The sequence below is a fragment of the Macrotis lagotis genome, chromosome X, assembly GCF_037893015.1.
Source record: "Macrotis lagotis isolate mMagLag1 chromosome X, bilby.v1.9.chrom.fasta, whole genome shotgun sequence".
NCBI lineage: Eukaryota > Metazoa > Chordata > Mammalia > Peramelemorphia > Peramelidae > Macrotis > Macrotis lagotis.
The window spans coordinates 699772923-699793677 of NC_133666.1; the positions used below are offsets into that span (position 1 = coordinate 699772923).

General features: G+C 42.0%; 1 protein-coding gene, 1 long non-coding RNA gene and 1 pseudogene across 3 annotated transcripts in view; 1 reads left to right on the forward strand and 2 right to left on the reverse strand.

Moving 5' to 3' along the window:
* The window catches only part of LOC141499640 (vomeronasal type-2 receptor 26-like), an 841716-nt pseudogene that overhangs the window by 566980 nt on the left and 253981 nt on the right, over positions 1–20755 (reverse strand).
* GSTT4 (glutathione S-transferase theta 4) lies at positions 1661–14704 on the forward strand. The gene is made up of 5 exons (XM_074199817.1): positions 1661–2048; positions 3527–3614; positions 4277–4427; positions 4963–5139; positions 14233–14704. The coding sequence occupies exons 1-5, from the start codon at positions 1937–1939 to the stop codon at positions 14431–14433; spliced, it is 729 nt and encodes a 242-aa protein (XP_074055918.1). The 5' UTR covers positions 1661–1936; the 3' UTR covers positions 14434–14704.
* The window catches only part of LOC141497231 (uncharacterized), a 31261-nt gene continuing 12360 nt past the window's right edge, over positions 1855–20755 (reverse strand). Inside the window, exons 2-3 of one of the 2 annotated variants that reach the window (XR_012471248.1) lie at positions 5037–5338; positions 1855–2799 (exon numbers count right to left, since the gene is read on the reverse strand). This is a non-coding gene — a long non-coding RNA (uncharacterized LOC141497231). Of the gene's footprint in view, positions 2800–4335; positions 5339–20755 lie in introns of both variants that reach the window. The other variant, XR_012471249.1, reaches the window with a different exon arrangement.

Here is a 20755-nt window from a genome sequence, read left to right on the forward strand (position 1 = left end):
TCACTGAATGGGCTTTGTCTCAATCAAACTGAGACTGGGAAAGACATTAGCTTACAAAGGCTTGCACCTGGGGCCAGTTCCAGTTGATCCATAGCTGGCCTCTGGACCCAGGTGGAGAGAGTGAAGATGGGGATTTATCACAGCCCCACCTCACTCAAATCTGATTCACTTGTAAATTGTGGCATCACCTTCCTGAAGTTTAGATAAATGGAAGAACTTGGTCCTAAGGTCATGAAGTCTTCAGTGGTAAAAGACTGTTGCTATTGCTATTTCCAACTCCATTCCTCCCAAAGATTCCCTGCTCTGTCTGATAGGCTGAGCCTACTCTTGTTACATCAACCCTGAATTACAGGCTTGTCCTCTTTTGGCACTTTGAGGATGAGAGTTTCCAGGTTTTCCTAATAGTTTTCCAAGACTTCATCAGGGTTTGTCATGGTGGGAGCATAAACTCTGATGATGGCGCTTTCCTAGGAAATGCAATCTCATTGTCTTGGGCCTGTCACTCACTCCTTTTGGGAAGCACTCAAGCTTGTTGACTAGATTAGGGATATTTTTTTTGGGGGGGGGGGTTGGATTCTTGCAAGGCCATGAAGTTAAGGGACTTGTCCAAGTTCACACAGCTAAGTATGTATTAAGTTCTGGAGACTGGATTTCAACTCAGGTCCTCCTGACTCCAGGGTGCTTTATCCACTGTGCCACCTAATTGCCCTGGATTAGATTAGTTTTGATTGCAAAATCTATCCCATCTTCATGGCACTCCCCTTCATTGCAGTCACTTCAGAAAGACAAGTCTCCAGCCCCAACTTCAGTCAGCTGGCCTTCATTTGACAGCCTTGTTTCACTCAAGGCTGCTATTGGATATTTTACTTGCTGAGTTCTCTCACAACTAGAGCCATTTGTTATGTTGTCTGAGTGCACGGATGATGAGTGCAATCCTCTTTGAAGAAGCTTTGGTAGATTTTTTTGTGTCTTAACCACACTGTACTTTCCTCAGTAATCAAGCCAGGGTTGGGTTAGCTGACAATTTTAGGGCACTTTTTCTAGCACCTTCCAGAAGGTGAGCAATGTGATCCTTAAAAGGGTTGCTCAGACACCCAAGGCGCTGCTGAACTTCACTGCTGCTCTTAGTAGGGGAAACCTGGGTCACCTGTGTGCAGGGTTATGACTACAGCTCCCAGGGTATCTGTTGCTTCATCATTCTCCTGTCGCCCCAGGACATTAAGGGTGGAATGGCAAAGTAAGGGTGATGTCTTTTGATTACTGTGCAAATTGGATATAAGTGAGGCAGGGTTGGATCTGCCTCAGTCTCCCAGAGTCATCAAAATCTAGTAAGACAAAAGTCAAGAGTGGGGATGGCTCTGGGGCAGTCTCTGCCACAGCTGCTTCAGGCACCTTTATGGTCATTGGAATAAGTTGTTCTTATCTGTCCATTCCACCAGAGGTCTTTACATGTTTTGAGAAGACTCTTGGTTATCCTCAAACTGGTTTAGCCCATCTGCTGAAATGGTTTACTGGGGTGTGGTGACTCTGCATGCTACAAGTTCTGGAGCCACAGGTGAGAGCTGGGCAGCGGGTGGACCAAAGGTGGATGAGCAACCTTGAAAGGGGCTCTGGAGCCCTCCCCCCAGAGGTGCTAGCCTTCCTGAGCACCCCCCCAACACACACACACATTGAATGGAGCACAGCACCTCTGAGATCCCTTGCAGCTCTCAGGACAGGACACTATGACACGTGAATGACTGGGGCTTGTCTCCATGACAATGTGGACCAAACATAGAGGTTTGAGAACCAAGGGCAGGAGAGGAGCAGCCCACAGTGAGGCAGGCATCTGCATCTGCAGAGCCAGAGTCTTTCTCCAGCCAGGAGGGCTTTCTCTATCCAGGACACAAGGCATCTGGAGGTCCTGGTACCTTCCATCCCACCCCTTCTGGTCACTATGAGCCTGGAACTATACCTGGACCTTATTTCCCCACCCTGTCGGGCCATTTATATCTTTGCCAAGATGAACAATATTCACTTCAACTACTTCCCTGTGGATCTGCTGAAAGGTCAAGAGGGGTACCCCACTCCCAAAGCACTAAACCATGGGAATGACATCATTTTGATGGGGTTTAGGCCCTCCAAAGCCATGGAGTCCCACCCTGACCAGAACAAGAATCCCCCAGCAGGGTCAGAAACCTCAGAGGAAGGGGCCCCTTCCATGTTTAGGAGGTCAGAAGAGCAACCCCTCGAAGTTGGAGAAGCTGGTCATAGCTAAGGGATGGAGACAGGAACCCTCAGGGTCCAGGAGCCCAGACAAGGAGGGGGTGGGGGCTGCTGCCTCACACAGGTCCGAAGGAAGCACTCCCCCACCTCCTCTAGAGTCTAGTCTCTGTCTCTTTTCTGGTCAAAGTCTCTTCCTTCTTCTCCTCCAGGTCCTCAGGGGTTGTTAAGTGTTTTTGAAGGGTCTCCCTCTAGTTCTCCAGAAGGGAAGAACAAACTTGGTGAATTTGGGCAAATCCCTTTCCTTGACCTTGGTTTCCTCATTTGTCAAAAGAGGGGCTTGAACTAGATAGCCTTTGGAGTGCCTTCCAATTCTGTATCTGGTGATCCTTTGTGACCCCAGATGAACCCTTGCTGAAACACATGCTGAGGGGGAGCCTATAATAGCTGACATTTATAGAGCTCTTTAGCAATCGTAAAGCCCCGGATTTCTGGGAGACAGGTCATTATTATCCCTGTTGGGTAGATCAAGACATAGGCAGAGAGGTGCAATGGTTTGCCTTGGTTCCCAGAGTTAGTAAGTGTTGGAGACAGGATCTGAGGAAGAAAAACAAAACAAACAAACCCCTTCAGAATCTGATGAATGCTACATTTCACCTTTTAAAACATTTCTCTTCTTTCCACTAATCCTAATTCCTCACACCAAAAGTGACCAATCTGCAAACATGTGGAACACAGTGTGCATGCACAATATTTACCTGACTGTTGAGGGGAGGGTGGAAGGAAATTTTGCAACTTAAAAAGATAAATGTATTTGGAAGAATTAAATATCAATTAAAAAAAGATTTGAACTTGGGTCTTCCTGACTCCACTGGATCACCTAGCTGCTGAATATACCTGTGGGTTCAGGGACAAGGCTTTTGCCTCAGATTAGAAGACAGTATGTGGGCGCCTAGGTGGCGCAGTGGATAGAGCACTGGCTCTGGAGTCAGGAGGACCCGGGTTCAAATCTGGCCTCAGATACTTAATAATTACCTAGCTGTGTGGCCTTGGGCAAGCCACTTAACCCCATTTGCCTTGCAAAAGCCTAAAAAAAAAAAAAAGACAGTGTGGACCAGTGGCAAGAGCTTGTGCCCTGAGTTCTAATACAGGGCTGCTGCTAACTGGCTGGGGGTCTTTGGCCAAGTCTTCCTCCTCTCTCTGGGCCTTAGGGGGTCCATGTGTAGCCTGAGGGGGTTGGAGCAGCTGGTCCCTAAGGTCCCTGGGAGGGATCCTTCCCTTGGCCCTGCCCAATCCTCAGTGTGGGGCCTTCCCTCTGGCACAGGACAGCATCACAGTAAAGAATTTGAAGGGCTCAACATCCTGAAGAACGTGCCTGTGCTCCGAGAGGGAACCTTCATCTTGACTGAGAGGTGATGTTGGCCACACCCAAAGGGCCCCTGCAGGGCCCCTCCTTAGAGAAGCTCTGACCTTGGACTGCTTTGGACAGCTCCCAAAGACTAAAAGGGGCCAACCTGCTCTGAAACGAGAGTTCACCCTATGAGTCAATGAAATCACTTTCTGATTGGTCATGTCCAATCCTTCATAACCCAGTTGGGATTTTCTTGGTATAGATCCTGGAGTGTTTGTCATTGCCTTCTCCAGCTCATTTTACAGTTGAGGAACTGAGACAGAGTGAAGTGCCTTACCCAGGGTCACACAGTAAGTGTAGGGTCAGATTTGAACTAATCTTCTGGTCACTAGGGGGTAAACATGTCAGACCTAGACTAAGGAAGCCCAAAGTTCAAATCCTACCTTAGATACTGTCAAGTAAACCATGATCCTCTGTGACCTTCAGTTTCTTAATCTGTAAAATTCCCCTACCTCACAGGGTTCTTGTGAGGATTAAAGGAGAAAACACCTACATATGTACTTTGCAGTATTTAAAATGTTCCCTAGAGGCCAGCTCTCGGGGTTGGCACGGTAGCCCCAAAGGTGGGGGCAGTGGGTGGAGAGGGCATTCTGACTTGTCCCTCTATTTGTCCTACCCACAATGCCTGGCCGCTCTCTCCCTGTCCTGGCCTTTCCTTTGCAGTGTGGCCATCCTCTTATACCTGACCCGCAAATACAGCACCTCTATCTGCTGGTACCCACCTGATGTGCAGTTACAGGCCTCCATTGATGAGTACATGGCCTGGGAGTATGAAGGCCTGCACATGCTCATGAAAAAGGTTCTGTGGGTGAAGGTAAGGAGGCTGTTCTCCCTGCTGCCCCCAAGAAATCTGAGCTTCATGGGTGCTCCTTGTAGCCAGTCAATAGGCATGAGTGGGGGGGGGGAGGAGAAGGGGAAGAAGGGAAGGAAAGGAGAGAGAAAAGTAGGGAGGGGCAGGGGAAGGAAAGGGGAAGAGGAAGGGGGGAGGAGAAGAAGGGGAAGGGGAAGTGGAAGAGAAAGGGGAAGAGGAAGGGAAGGGGAAGGGGAAGGGGGAGAAGAGGAAGGGGAAGAAGGGGAAGGGGAAAGGGAAGGAAGGGAAGAAATAGAGTGAGGAAGAAGGTAAGAAATGGAGGAAGAGCAGGAGGAATGAGTCTTGGGTCATGTGGAGAGAATGGCAGGTGAAACTCTGGCCATAGACTAGGTACTCTATGATTCTTAGAGAAGTCCTTCAGACTTGGGTGGGCAGGAAAGACAGGGAGAGCAGGGTGTCCCTTCTTCTGCCCCTTTCTCTTATCTTTGCCCTTCCTTTTTCTCTCTTGTTCCTGATCTTCAACCCTCCTGCTGACTAGTTGCTGATCCCAAAGATTATGGGGCAGGAAGTGCCAAAGCAGAAGATAGATGATATAGAGAATCAAATACAGACCAACATCCAGTTGTTTTCTGACCACTTCTTGAAGGATAAGCTGTTTATAACAGGGGAGAACATTTGTTTGGCTGATCTGATGGCTGCGGTAGAGATGATGCAGGTGATGAGAGAGAGTTGGGTGTGGGACCAGAATCTCCCATCTCTCCCAGCAGAGGACACTGTGACTCCCAGTGGAGGGGAGAGGGAGTCTCTCCAAGCCCTTCCAGGCTCAGCTGGTTAGTGGGAGCTCCAGAGACCCCCACCAATCCCTGGGAACTCTCAGAGAGGGCATCATGGAGCAAGATAGCTAGTGGGCAGGCCTGGGAGAAGGAATAAAGTAGAAATTACTTTGGGGGGAAGTCATTGAGTTCTAAAAGAACCATCCATTGCTGTGACGCTCACCCCTCCTTTGAGCTCTCACTTTCCAGACTTTATGAAGTCATAGGATGGAAATGGACCCCGAGCTTAGAACTAGTAGCAAATGGCCAGAAACAGCAGGCTTGATGGAAGGGAAAACTCCCCAAGAGTTGGAGCTTTAAGAGTGAGAAGATGCTGCCACACAAGTCCCCCCAAAGCCACAGAATCCACCAGAGTCATTGTACAGAGAAGAAAATTCAGCTCCAGACTGATTAAGGGGCTTACCTGAAGTCTGAGGTCCTAAGTATGAGAGGTGAGACTGGAACTCAGGTCCTCTGATGCCACACTCCAGGCTCTTTACTGAGGAGTTAAAAGTTTTTTCTTGGGGAGGGTGGCTAGGCAGCACAGTGGATAGAGCACCAGCCCTGGAGTCAGAAGTACCTGAGTTCAAATCTGGCCTCAGACACTTCATAATGACCTAGCTGTGTGGCCTTGGGCAAGCCACTTAACCCCATTGCCTTGCAAAAACCTAAAACAAAAAAGGTTTGGGGGGGGTGGTCCAGTGACTGGAGCCCTGGGCCTGGAGTCAGAAAGGTACGATTTTAAATCCAACCACAGACATTTCTTAGCTCTGTGTTCCTGGGCAAGTCACTTAGCCACTGTTTGCCTCAGTTTCCTCATCTGTAAAAATGAGCTTAATAATGGCACCTACCTCCCAAATGGCTCAAATGCAGTAATAATTGCAAAGTGTTTAGCACAATGTATATATGGAATTGCTATGCAAATGTTCACTACTATTGTTATGATGTGATAGAGGAAAATTTGTCTTGAGTGTAAGTAAATGACTTCTGGCATTTCTTACAGCTCTGAGATGCTGGAATTTTGTGGGGACAGGCAGAGGAGTTCTTTTAAACACCTGTAAATACAAATCAAGGATGGACAGAACAGACGAGAAAGACTTGATTAAAGATATTAGTTAGAAGCAGAAAAAAAATGAACCAAGCAAACTTAACTCTCCATTTCATGACCATGTTTACTATATTGGCAGTTAGAAGTTTAACTATTCAGATAGTCCTTTCAGATTTCAGTGATGCTGTGTGATTGTGAGCCATAGATTGCTGTAACTCTGAAGCATTGACATGCCAGAGAATGAAGTTAGAGGCGGGTCTTGGGAAGCATTGCTCACAATAAGAGGAGGTGATGGCATTCAAGTTGAGGCATTTAAAATCCTAAGAGATGATGCTGTTGAATTGCTATACTCAATAGGCCAGTAAATTAGGAAAACTCAGCTACTACCCCCGGATTAAACAAAGTCAATTGATATCTGTCTTTAAAAAAGACAATGTCAAAGACTATTTAAATGGTCAAACAATTTGACTCATTTCATGTGCCAACAAGTTTATTATACTCAAAATTCTACAATTTGTGAACCAAGAATAACCCTTAAGTGCAACCTGGCTTTCAAAGATGCAGAAGAATTAGAGACCAAATTGCCAAAAGTCACTGGATTATAGGGAAAGCAAGGGAGTTCTAGAAAAAATCTACTTCTGCTTCATTGACTACATTAAAGCCTTTGTCTGTGCTGGGAGAAATATCTCAGATGCTTCTCTGCAACAGTCTCAGAAATGCAATACCACTCTGAGGGTAGAAAATAAAGATGAATTAAGAAGCCTCCTGATGAGCATACAAGAGGAGAGTGAAAAAATTGGCTTGAAGCTTAATATTTAAAAACCCAAGACCTTTACAACTGGTCCCATCACTTCTGAGCAAATAGGAGAAAAAATGGAAAGCAATGTCAGATAGTCTATTTTTGAGTTCAAAGATCACTGCAGATGCCATGAACTTAAGACACTTGCTCCTTGGAAGGAAAGCTGTGGATAGCAGACTAAAGAGCAGAGATATCACCTTGCTAAGGGCTGTAGAGCCAACACTATGATTTTTTTCCCAGTAGCAATAGGATTTTGACAATTGGACTATTAGTAAAACTGAGCACTACAGAATCAATACTTTTGAATTGTGGCACTGGGGGAGACTTTTGAGAGTCCCTTGGACAGAAGGAGATAGAATCAGTCAATACAGAAAGAAATTAATTCAGCCTATTAACTGAAGGACATGGGCAGCTAGGTGGCACAGTGATAGAGTGCCCAGCTTAGAGTCAGGAAGATTCATCTTCATGAGTTCAAATCCAGCCTCAAACACTAGCTATGTGACCCTGGACAAGTCACTTAACCCTATTTGCCTGTCTTCTTCATGAGTTGGAGAGTGAAATGGCAAACCATTTCAGTATCTTTGCCAAGAAATCCTCATAGGTCATGAAGAGTCAGACACAACTGAAAACAAAAAATTCACTAGAAGGTCAAATACTTAAAACTAAAGCTTAAATATTTTGGTCACATAATGAGAAGGCAGGACTCATTGGAAAACTCCTGATATTGGGAAAGTTTGAAGGTAAAAGGATAAGGGATGTCAGAGGATAAGATAGATAATGTCATGGAAACAAGGAACATGAGCTTGGACAGACTTTGGGAGATAGTAGAGGACAGAAATGCCTGGTGTGTAATAGTCTTAATTAGGTCTTACTGACTTAATGACTGAACAATTATGAGAGCTCACAAGGGAAACAAGGAGTAGAAATGACCTTTTCAGGTTAACCTAATTGCACAGGGAACATCTTTCAGGAGAAGTTATGAGTAAAGATAGCTTCTTAGCCTATTGAAGACTAAGATCAAGTGGGGATTTGGGCAACGCTTTTGACAGTCTACCATTTTGTCCTTGTAGACAAAAATCAAGAGAGGTATATTATAACATAGTTTGGAGGGGGGTTTTTAAAGTATTAAGTACCTGAGGACAAATTTGAACTCAGGTCTTTCTGACTCCAGGGCCAGTGCTCTAACCACTGTGCAATCTAGCTCCCCCCAGATTATATCATAGGTAAATTTTTAAGTAATTGAATGACCAGATCCAAAAAATAGTAATTAATGAGATAATGTCAACTTGGAAAGAGGATTCCAATGGATATGTTCCAAGGATCTGTGCTGATTAATATTTATATCAATTACATAGGTAAATAATAGCATTCTTATCAAAAGATTCTACAAAGCTAGAGAGAAAATTAATACACTAGATGAAAAAATCCAAATAGACCTTAGAGTATCAAAGAATATTCAGAGTTCAAGGACCACCTTAAAGACCCTCTGGTTCAACCTGGGATCTGCATCATTCTCACAAGTAATCATCCATTCTTTGACTGTAGTCTTCCATAAGGAGGAGTCTAAAACCTCCTGAAATTTTACAGTCTTTTAGTTATCATCAGCAAACATTTTGATTCCAAGCTACCAAAACTGTCTCTTTGAAGCCACAAATGTCTCCTACCATGACTTTCTGGAGTAAAAGAAAAGTTTTTCCATATTGGAAGACAACTGTCATATTGGTGATCACAGTCTCCTTCTCTGTAAAATGATGCTTCTGGAGAATGTCCATACATTAATACCTTACGGTACACACAAGCTACAATTATCCCTGAATGTTCACACCTTCCCCTTAAGTTATTACAAAGACTGTGATCTTCAGGAAGATCTTTTTAATGAGTCCCAAAAGGGTGATTCATCTTGCTATCCATTCCGAGGTGTTTGAGTCTGGAATCTGGGAGAAACCAACTGAACATCCAATTCTTCCTTTTTCTTCAAGAAGTCTCATTGTTTAGTCATTTCATGTTTGACTCTTCATGGTCTTATTTGGGGATTTTCTTGACAAAGATACTGACTGGAGTGATCTGATATTTCCTTTCCCAGCTCATTTTACAGATGAGGAAACTGAGGCAAACAGGGTTAACTGCTTTGCCTAAGTGTCTGACTCTGGATATGAACTCAGGTTCTTTTGACTCTGGGCCTGAAGTTCTACCCACTGTGCTATTCACTCCCTACTCAATAAACTTCTAAGAACCTTTTTTTTTTAAGTTTTTTTGCAAGGCAATGGGATTAAGTGGCTTGCCCAAGGCCACACAACTAGGTAATTATTAAGTGTCTGAGGCCAGATTTGAACTCAGGTATTCCTGACTCCAGGGCCAGTTCTCTATCCACTGTACCACCTAGCCGCCCCTGAACATTTGGTCTTTTTTTTTTTTTTAGGTTTTTATTTTTGCAAGGCAAACGGGGTTAAGTGGCTTGCCCAAGGCCACACAGCTAGGTAATTATTAAGTGTCTGAGATCGGATTTGAACCCAGGTACTCCTGACTCCAGGGCCAGTGCTCTATCCACTGAGCCACCTAGCCACCCCTCAATAAACTTCGATATGGTGTTGGCACCTCCAGGACCAAATATAAAATCCTCTGCTGACATTGAGTCCTTCATAATCTGATCCCCTCTTCCCTTTCAGATTTTCTTACACCTTACTCCTCAACACCCCTCTTCAATCCAGTGACATACCAACCTCCAGGTTGGTCCATCTCTCTCCTGGAGACATTTCTGTGACTTTTTCCTCCCCACATTGGAATGTTCTCCTTCCCGCACTCTAACAAAGAATCTCTCTGAGTTCCTTAAGTTCCAACTAAAATCCCACCTTCTATGGTAAACCTTCCCTAATCTCTCCTAATTACAGTGACTTCCTTCTGTTAATTGCATCCTATTTATCCTGTAGATAATTTATTTTATATATAGAAGATTGGTTTGTATGTTGTCTGCCACAGAACACTAAAGTCAGGCACAAATAGCCCTTGTGAACACCTGGGGGTATTCTAAACCTGTGCTTCTCATGTTTTCTTTGAGCTGTTTCAATTCTGCCTCATTCATAGAGCACAACACATTTTCTGATGAGGGCATGCCATGGTGAGTGGTCCTATGCCAATGTCTCCTATTCTGTACAATCAACTCCAAAGTTCTTAAGAGAGACCTTCAGAGTATCTTGGTATCATTTCTTCTGACCTCACTGTGAGCACTTGCCCTGTGTGAGTTCTCCATAAATCGGGGTTTTTTTTTTGGCAATTATATATTTGGCATTCAAACAGTGTAATCAGTCCAATTGTACTCGTGCAGTTTAGCTCCAGAAAGGACCTCAGTGTCTGGAACCTTCTCCTGCCGATGATCTTCAGAATCTTCTTAAGTTGTGTGACTGATCAAATTACTCAGTTTTCTTATATGGAAATTTTGGATTCAGGTGCTTCAAAGATCATTCCAGTTCTAAGATCTGTGATTCTGGGATCTAGCTGGGTGAGTACAGGCAAACCACAAGGATCTGTGGAAGCAATTCAGTTTCCTGGCATAGTGCTAGTAGACTGTCCAGGTTTCGCATACAACAATGAGGTCAGCCCAATAGCTCTTTAGACCTTTAGTTTGGTAGTCAGTCCAAGATTTCTTCTCTCCCACAATTTCTTCTGGAGTCTTCCAAATACTGAGCTAGTTCTAGCAATGCATGTGTCAACTTCATTGTCAATGTGTATCTCTCTGAAAAGGACACTACCAAGGTAAGTGAACTTAGCCATTTGCTATTACCAATAGTTCCACATGTGGATGGTGGGGTGCTGGCTGATGAAGCATCTGGGTTTTCTTGGGATTCATTGTTAGATCAAAAAGGGCACAAGCAGCAGAGACTTGATCCATACATTCTTGCATCTCAGCTCCAGAGGCTGCATTGGTGCACCATCATCCGCAAACAGAAGATCGTCACCAATACTCCCTCCATTTTGGTCTTGGCTTGTAGCCTTTTCAAGTTGATGAATTTTCCATCAGAGATTTTGAGGCCACATTCATCCTCAGTGAAGGCATTTGATAACATGGCTGAAAACATCATGCTAAAAAGTAAAAAGTATTGGTGACTGGGAAATCTTGAGAGCATTGACCACTATCCAGAACCTGGGCAAGCATGCCTTCATGAGACTGACATGCAATACTGATAAACTTCTCTGGGTAACTAAGTTTTGACATAATTTTACATAAACCCTTATGGAAATATCAAAAGTTTTGGTCAGATCTACAAATATTGTGTACAAACCACTGTTTTGCTACTGGGATTTCTCCTGGAGTTGTTGGCCAGCCAACACTGTATTGACTGTTTCTCTACCATTTCTGAAGCCACACTGACTCTCAGGGAGGTGATGATCTTCAAGGTGAAGCATCAGCCTATTGAGAAGGACTCTGGCTAGAAATGTCCAGCAATGACTAAAAGAGAAATACCCCTATGATTATCACAAGCATTCCCTTTACCTTTATAGAGATGGACTATGGAGGCAACCTTGAATTTTTTGGGGATAACCTCTTCATGCCATTTAACCTGGAAAATTTCAGTCGGTTTTTTTTTTTTGCTATGAATCCTCCTACTTTGTAAACCTCAATTGGAATAGAATCTGCACTAGGTGCTTTGCCACTTGAATGGAGCCTAATGGCATTCAAAAACCTCTTCTTCAGTTGGAACTTCAGCTAGGGACTGACTGACTTCAACTTGAGGTAAATGGTCAATGTCTTTTGCATTTTGCACTGACCACTATGGAAGTGGTCAGTCCATCTCTCTAGGATCATGTCCATATCATCAATCAATGTGTATCCATCATCACTGAATAGTTGAGATGCATCATAGGTCACTGGCTCATAAATAGCCTTCAGGGCATCATAAAAGTATTTTTGTTACTGTCTGCATAAAACTGAATTTCATGTGCCTTTTTTCTGAGCTAGGAGTCCTGCTTCTCTTGTACTTGACTGTTTTTTTTGTTTTTGCAAGGCAATGGGGTTAAGTGACTTGCCCAAGGCCACACAGCTAGGTCATTATTAAGTGTCTGAGGTCAAATTTGAACTCAGGTACTCCTGACTCCAGGGTTGGTGCTCTATCTACTGTGACACCTAGCCACCCTGTACTTGACTTTTGATAGAATTAAAGGCTGCTTCTTAGAAATGGATGAACTATCCTGCTGGTAAACCCTATGGAATTCTCATGTTTCATTTTAGCAGCTTCTGCATGTCCCCATCATTTTCATCAAACCAGTCTTGGTGTTTGCGAATGTTCTGATCCAGTTGAGCAAATGCAGTGCTGTACACCAGATTTCTGAAAGCTGCCCACTCCTTTTCTACTCCACTGTTGCCAACTGTGTATTGGCTCAGTTTCCCCTCCAAGTTAGCAGCAACTGTTTCCACTCAGAGACACACTCTAATCTCTTGGAATTAATTCTTTGGGCAGTCATTTTGCCTTGGGGTCACCACTTTGGTTGAATGTGAATATTTAGCTTGGAGATGAGTCTGTGATCAGTGGTCCATAGTCAGTGCTTAATGTTTGTTAAATGAATGAATAATGTTGATAATTATTATTCTTATAGTACCTTAAGTTTTGCAAGCTGATTTATCTGCATTGTCCTATTTGATCCTCTCTGCATCAGATTAGGAAACTGAGCTTCGATTAAGTGGTTTGCCTGTAGTCACCCAGCTAGATCCCAGAATCATAGATCTTAGAACTGGAATGATCTTTGAAGCACCTCAATCCAAACCTCCCAGATAAGAAAACTGAGTAATTTGATCAGTCACACAACTAATAGGCAGGATTTGAATCCAGCTCATCCTGATGCTAAATGTTCCCTCTCATTTATGAGCTCCTTCCTAAAGACCTCTCTCTCTCTCTCTCCCAACTGAGCCATTAAAGTGAAATTGGTTATTAGTAGCAATTCTCCCAGCCCTCAAGCCTACAAGCCGTCTCACAATTCCATTCTCTCCTCTGTTGACTGGTCCCCCCAACCCCATCCTATGTCCACATTGAGTTATAGCCACTGCAGAGCCTGTGTAGGTTGCTTTGACCCAGAGACCTCCTAGAACAAGTCAAAGCCAGATCCAAATGAATCATTAAGGAAGGCCCCAGCATGCAGACCAAAGTCTAGTAACATCCCAGGAAGGCCTTGGCCCAGAGGTAGCCTCTGTTCTCCTGGCATCAAGCTCCTACCATAGAGAACTAAGAAGCATTTTCCTACCACCCCTATATTCTCCCCTCACATCAGAACTTTGTTCTAAGAGTCACAAATGACTTGTGGTACTCAGCAATGCCTGGTTCAGTCTTTTTGAAACCCTTCCCAATTCCTGCCTCTTCCTCGGAGACTCCAGTGTACCATTCTTCTTTTTACCATCACTATGACTGCTGAATTCTCAGTTCTGGAAAAGCAGTTCCACCATTCAGCTCTCTCAGCAAACAAAATCAAGAATTCACCTGACAAGAGGCAGTTAACACAGTGGATAGAGCACCAGCTCTGGAATCAGGAGGACCTGGGTTCAAAACTGGCCTCAGACACCTACTACTTACTTAGCTGTGTAACCTTGGGCAAATCACTTAACCCCATTGCCTTGCAAAAACAAAAAGCATTCCCTTGATAATATTTTTACAAGATGAATTAAAAGAGTTCTCTTGGAAAAGAAGCTCTCTTTATACTCTTTCTACCTCATTCAGTCTCTCTTCTGTTATACAGGTAACAGCTTCCCCAGAGGGACAGTTCAATGATCATTCTCTAAATATTCTCTTTCCTTCTAAAGATTGCAATACAATGTCTTTCACCTTTATAGGGGAAATGCCATTGAAACTGGGATTATATGTGATTTTGTAACATTCAAGAGTTAGCTGAAATGGAACCTGATAGGGTTTGGATAAATGGATAAATGGGGCAAGGAACTTGGAGTATGGGAGAGAGAGTGAGCAAAGGTCTCTGGGTGGGAATGAGCCTGGTTAAAAAGGGAGAAGGGGATTGATTTGGAGATTTAGGTAGGACATGTGAAGAAATTAACCTATACTCATGTGGATGTGTGGAGAAGTTAACCCACAAACATGTGGTCATGTGAGAAGTTTCCTACACATGTGGACATGTGAAGAAGTTAACCCAAACATTTTATTCTGTCTGTAGCCAATGGGTGCTGAATATAATGTCTTCAAAGACAATCCCAAGGTCAACGAATGGCATAAGCGGGTAGAAGAAAGAGTGGGCTCTACACTCTTCCAGGAGGCCCATGAGAGACTGCTAACCATCAATAGCTGGGATCCATCCATTTTAGAGCCCAGTGTGAGAGAGAATATTCTTATCATGATACAGAGTATAACCAAATGAATGGAGAAAATCTTTTTAACAGGGAAGGTTTTCTGAGTATGGGAAGATCTTGGCTGACTAGAGAGTTTAGGGGCATTCCCCAGATCCTCACTATTATGGTAGTCCTACCATTCTTTTAATAAAAGTCAGCATCTGGACTACAACCCAGTGAGGAATCTTTCTCTTCTACTTTTATTAATAGTATTAATAATCCTTTGTCTTTTATGTATTATCTGCTGTATTGGATGTTATTGTAATCAATCTATTCCTTGTGTTGTGTAATTAAAATACTTTCATTTTCACTGATGTGAGCGAGAGTGTCATTTACAGAAACAAATCCAAACCTCATTAAAATCACAAAACATTAATTGGCATCATGAACAAGATTCATTGTGTAAATGCCTCTATTTAAGAAAAGTACAGAGACCCCTGTCCCTGTCGAAGTCCTGGAATGGGAGGACCTCCCCATTTTCTTCTTTAGCAAAGGTTTGGGCTCAAAACACAGGCTCTTGTGAAGATTGGGGAAGCCCTGTTAGGGATGGAAAGCCTCCCCAACTTACTGAGTGCTTAAGTAAAATTACCATAGAAAAGGGAAAGGAGATGAATGGTATTTGCAGAAGGGGATGGGCTCTTTTAACTGCATATCTGAAGGTATGTCAAGCTTTGGATAATAAGATTGATGGACTCCCTACTCCTGATTTGTTCAGGATGGATAAGGAGAAGAGAGTAGAAATAGGGAAATTAGGGCTACTCCATCGGCACCCTCCCTTTACCCATATTTGACCTGTCTTAAAGGAGAATAGTAGATAGGGGCCAAACCCCAGTAAGGGAGATCAGACAGAGGAATTATTGGTCTCTCATAAGGTTAATTATAAATTGGAAAAATGGATATGCAACTGTTACCAAAGTTTGTTTCTTTGTTCTGTTTTGTTTTGTTTTGAAACTGGGGCGAGACCTTTTTGATGGATGGCAATCCTAGTATATTTAAAAATGGAATGTCTGTTAAAATTACAGGCTTGGGAGGAAAAGAAATTTAGGTAAAACAAGTTAAAATAATGATGAAGGTAGGTCAATTACCCAAATAAGGAATATTCAGTGATGACTGTTCCCTGCTCCCAGAGTACATATTAGTACATCTTAAGGGAGATAACTCTCAATTTGCCTGATGAAAAATTATTCTTGCAAAAGTACAAGGACCATCACAATCTGTAAAATTTTAAGTATACAATGGAATTAGGGACATTAAAAAGTCTTGCCCCCAAACTTGTAAATAGAACTATGCCTATTTAGCTGCAAAAGGAAGGTTTTAAATAAATCATTGGATCTGGTCATGAACAGTATGTGTTAAAATAAAAGAAGAAGAAAGGGAGGGGTGAATAAAGTCTGAAATATGCTTAAATAGTATATTAAGAGAAAATGCAAGTTGTGTAGTCTGAATACTGGATTTAAGGACCTGTGAAGAGAATAATGAAAGAGGTGCAAAGAAAAATGAGGAGGCATAGAGAAGGTTGGGTTCTTTTTAATTTATGGAAGTTAAAGCATGTAGAATGAAGGTATGAGCAAGTGTGACTTTGTATAAATAAGATATTGGTTTTGGAAGTTTTGAAAATTGATTTAAAATCAATGTAAAGTAGGAAAGAACATAGAGAGCTATGAATCAACTAATAAGTTATGGAATTTCTTCTGGGATTGGGCAACCCAGATTTGTACTAAATTTAGATGTGTTCTTGAAAGTGATTGGAGCAATTAAAAAATTAATATTAGACTGCTACCTGTGGGAGAGAACTATATTCCTTTTGAACAATTGCTAGCTGCATATTGGGTATTAGTAGAAACAGAAAAGTTCCCTTTAAATCATGAAGTTCTGTTAAGGCCCCAAATAACTATTATTAGCTGGATAAATGGAGACTCTGATCTCTCATAAGATAGGACATGCACTGAAGTCCAGTATAATTAAATGGAAATTGTACATACAGAACAGAACTAAACCATGAGAATCTGGAGTCTCTCCCCTGCCTGAGAAAGTATCTGAATTAACCTCAGTGCGGTCTCCATTGACCACTCAGAAGGCAGTTTCACCATTCAAATGGAATCAAAGATTTGCTGCCTTGAGTCCTGAACAAAAGAACACACTGGGTTGGATAGCTCTGCTAAATATTTAGGACAAATTATGCATTGGAAGGCTGTAACAAATAATATTTTAGAAAGAACAGGAAAGCAGTCAGTGGACAAAACTGATGGCTGTATGTCAAGTATTGAAACAGGAGAAGGGGAGACTGTCATATTTCTTACAGACACCTGGGTAGTGGCAAATGGCCTGACCACTTAGATGACCAATGTGACATGCAAAAAATTGGGATTTTTATGGGAAACAAGTTTGGGCTTATGAAATGTGGAAAGATAAATGTATTTGGGTCCAGTATACTAATGTCTCAGTCTTTCATGTAGATGCTCATGCCAGTGTGGACACTCTGGAACATGAGTATAATGCCTGAGCTGATGAACTCTCAAAAGTAGATGGAAAATCCCTGCAAATGATGCCCCTGAAGAATAGGGATGAATTGGCACTGGGAAAATGGATTCACATTACTGCAGGTCATCTTGGCGCTCTTGCATCTTACAGGTGGGCATTGGCTAGAGGAATTAATATTCCCTTAGATATTTTTAAACAGATAACTCAGGAGTGACCCCAATGCCAGCTCTTCAGTCAGCGCTCCATACCTTGAACAGTAACTGGAGAATTGGCTAGAGGCACTTTGCCTGCCCAAATTTGGCAGATAGATTATATAGGCCCATTACCTCTAAATCAAGGGTGCCAATATGCCTGTACTTGTGTAGACACCTATTCAGGAATATTAATCGCTTGCCCATATAGATGAGCAACTCAAAAGAATACTTGTAAGACTATTGATATTTTTTCCTTATATTATGGCACCCCCATGCAAATCCAAAGTGATAATGGAACTCATTTCAAAGGAAAAGAAATTGATATTTACTGTGGATATAATATCATCGAATGGATATATCACATTCCTTATTATCCACAGGCAGCTGGACTTATTGAAAGAATGAATGGTCTATTGAAAGAAAAGTTGAGGAAATTAGGAGACAATAACTTAAATAAATGGAAGGAAAATCTATTTGAAGCTTTGAAGCAATTGAATAATAGACCATTGGCTGATGGAGAAGGTACTCCATTGTCCAGAATGATGACTCCAAACTTACAAATAAGGAAAGCACATAACATTCCTACCATACAATGGTGGAAATTTCATAACAATGCCAGGGAACCTTGGAGGGCCTCACTTGGGTCTGCAGGCTATGATTTATATGTAGTACATGATGTGGAAATAAAACCTCAAGGCCAATTATTATGTAATACCAGTATCGGGGCCAAACTACCTACTGGATATTATGGTCAGCTATTCTCTAGATCCAGCTTGGCCAATAAGGCACAGGTACGTGTACTGGGAGGAGTAATAGATAATGATTATAGAGGAGAAATGAAAGTTTGTTTGCATAATGCCCATGTGTCTGAAACCTACTCCTGTTTGACCAGGGAGAAGATATGTCAGATGGTTGTATCACCATACCTCATTGGACAATGGATAAAAAGAACTATTTGGTAGCTACACTTGGCACTACATTCCATTAACCCAAATGTTTATTCGCAATTAAGTGTTATATAGGCTTCTGGTTTTATACTAAGTATTGGACCCGGACTCCGGGAGCTCAACTAGCAACTACAGGAAACACGATCTGGTTGACATGGAGAAACGCCACTAAATCTAGACAACAAGGAGAATTCATCTGTCCTGCATACAACAAATGTGGTATTGCTGACTGAACTATTGCTAATGGGCCTACTACTAATGCTAGATTTTATAAGGCCCCATTACCTATATCTGCCCTTCTGACAGGACCTTCTCCCATAACTCTTCTTATCTCTTCATTGGTCAATATTTCATGTTGTATGACTCCTCTTCCCTTTGCATCCCTGGCCTCACGGTGTAACAGATTAATTGAAAGCTGTCCATCAACAATGGAACCAGAACTAATTAAGAAGTGTACACAGTGGAATATAGATAACTCTACTTATAATATAAATGTTACTACTGAAAATAGATACCAGTATTTAGTCTGCTCTAATGCTTCCACTATAGTTAACCGAACTACATGGATACAATACATATCATTGTTACCAGAGACTCCACCTAGTCAGCATCCTCCTTCAGTAGTAAGAGTTCCTAAATCTTGTGTAAATGTATCTATTGCTCAACATAAAATTGTACTTTATTATAATGTGTCCTTTCTACCTTTATTACCCTGTACTACACCTAAAAGAGCCTGGTATGACACTCTACTTGGTGGAGCTGGAACAGGTTTGGGTATAGTAAATTCTATATATCTTGAGACCTTGGCCAGCAGACTTCGCAGTGCTGGGGAGGATGTATCTCAAGCTTTAGCAATTAATGCTAATTGGTTGCCCACAAGGATCCTGCCACAACAACCTACTTTAAAATACCAAGGCCAATTCTTACAAGTTTTTAATGATAGCATTCTAGCTAATATACAGATGGATACCCAGATAAGTGCCCTGTTTAATTGGACCAAATGTTCTTTGAAAAACCTGTATACTTTAGTACAAAAGGAAAATGCCCAAAGATTATTGCAAGAAGGAGATACCGATATCTGGGACATGCTGCTCCCAAATATCATGAAATATTGGAAGCAAAGCAAACCTGAATGAGCTCAATGTAATTCCCTTTGGTGTAGTGGGACTGTAGTATATTGTGAAGTTCATATGTGGAAAATTATGTGTCAATTCCATGTGAATCCTTTTTGTGTTATATAACTATTTTGCCTTACCAATGTAACTCATACTTTACAGGACTGTACTTTTACTAACAAAGACATTGTGTGTGGGATGATGATCCAGCAGATGGAGCCTTACCTTCTCTCACACTCCTCTAACCTATGTGACTTAACTGTATATCCTCTTTCTAACTTTTCAATGTTATATGAAGTATCTTCCCAATACAGTTGTTTAACCTCTAATAATAGTACTGATTTAGCCTCTGTCTCACAGAAACCCCCTACACTGGCAGGGTGATGATTTTTACTTTTCCCCTGATACAGATGTTGTTAAGAATTTGTTACCTCTTCCCTGTATTTTTTTTATCTCTCCAACTTTTAATTGCTATTCTTAATCAGTCCCATGTCCTGAAGAAACTATTAGAGTCCAACCAGCACGCTGCGAATGAACATCAAATACAGACTCACATAGTTGCAGGACATTTAATCGAGGCCTCCCATTTAGTAACTTCTGATACTAATCACCATTGGTATGATTTCTTGTTTAAATCAGTAACTGCTACTAGATATTTTAACAGTTTAGCTATTCCTATATTATTGTTAATGATTTTCTTCTTATTATTATGCATTGGTAATTTTTATATGTATATTAAAATGAAACAAATTTATAATAAGTTTACTCCCATAGTCCCGTCCTCATACATTTCTCATTATCTTAAGGCCAAATGAAATTTTCATATAAGTAAGCTCTCTCAAGCCTGTATGATGACGTGCCCTTGTCATGAACTTACTTACCCCCCCACATGCCATAGGTGATTTGGCTGCATACCAAAATTCCAGGAGCCAGCCACTCCTTGGAATACAGATAGTACTGAGGAGAACTGGCTATTCTCTCAGTGCTGCCCCATATGGCATTCTCCTGAAGTCATAAAACTTGTCGACTTCCCTATATTTCTGTCAAAGAACTCTGGGATCCCTCCTAACTGAATTGGCAACAAGCCTTCTTTGTTCTCCACTAATAAATATCCTGAGGCTCCAAGTATTCCTCAGAATCTCACCTATGGAGAAGACTTTCTGCTTGGGGGCTCTCCCATTAGGGACTCAAGGACTGTTTGAATCGGGATTCCCCAGCCAAGGACAATTAGAGTTGGTGCTCCCCTGAATTGGTGATGTTTTATTTATCTTTCTCTTCTACTTTTGTTAATAGTATTAATAATCCTTGGTCTTTTATGTATTATTTGTTGTATTGGAGGTTATTGTAATCAATCTATTCCTTGTGTTGTGTAATTAAAATACTTCCATTTTCACTGATGTGAGCAAGAGTGTCATTTACAGGAACGAATCCAAACCTCATTAAAATCACAAAACATTAAATCATATCATGAAAAAGTTAATATTATAGACTTCCAGCCAAGATGATGGAGAGAAGACAGGCATAGTTCTAAAGTCTCCTGATCTTCCCCCCCATCTATGACATGAAACAAACCTCTTAAAAGAAATCCAACCCACAAAATCCAGAAAGAAAAGC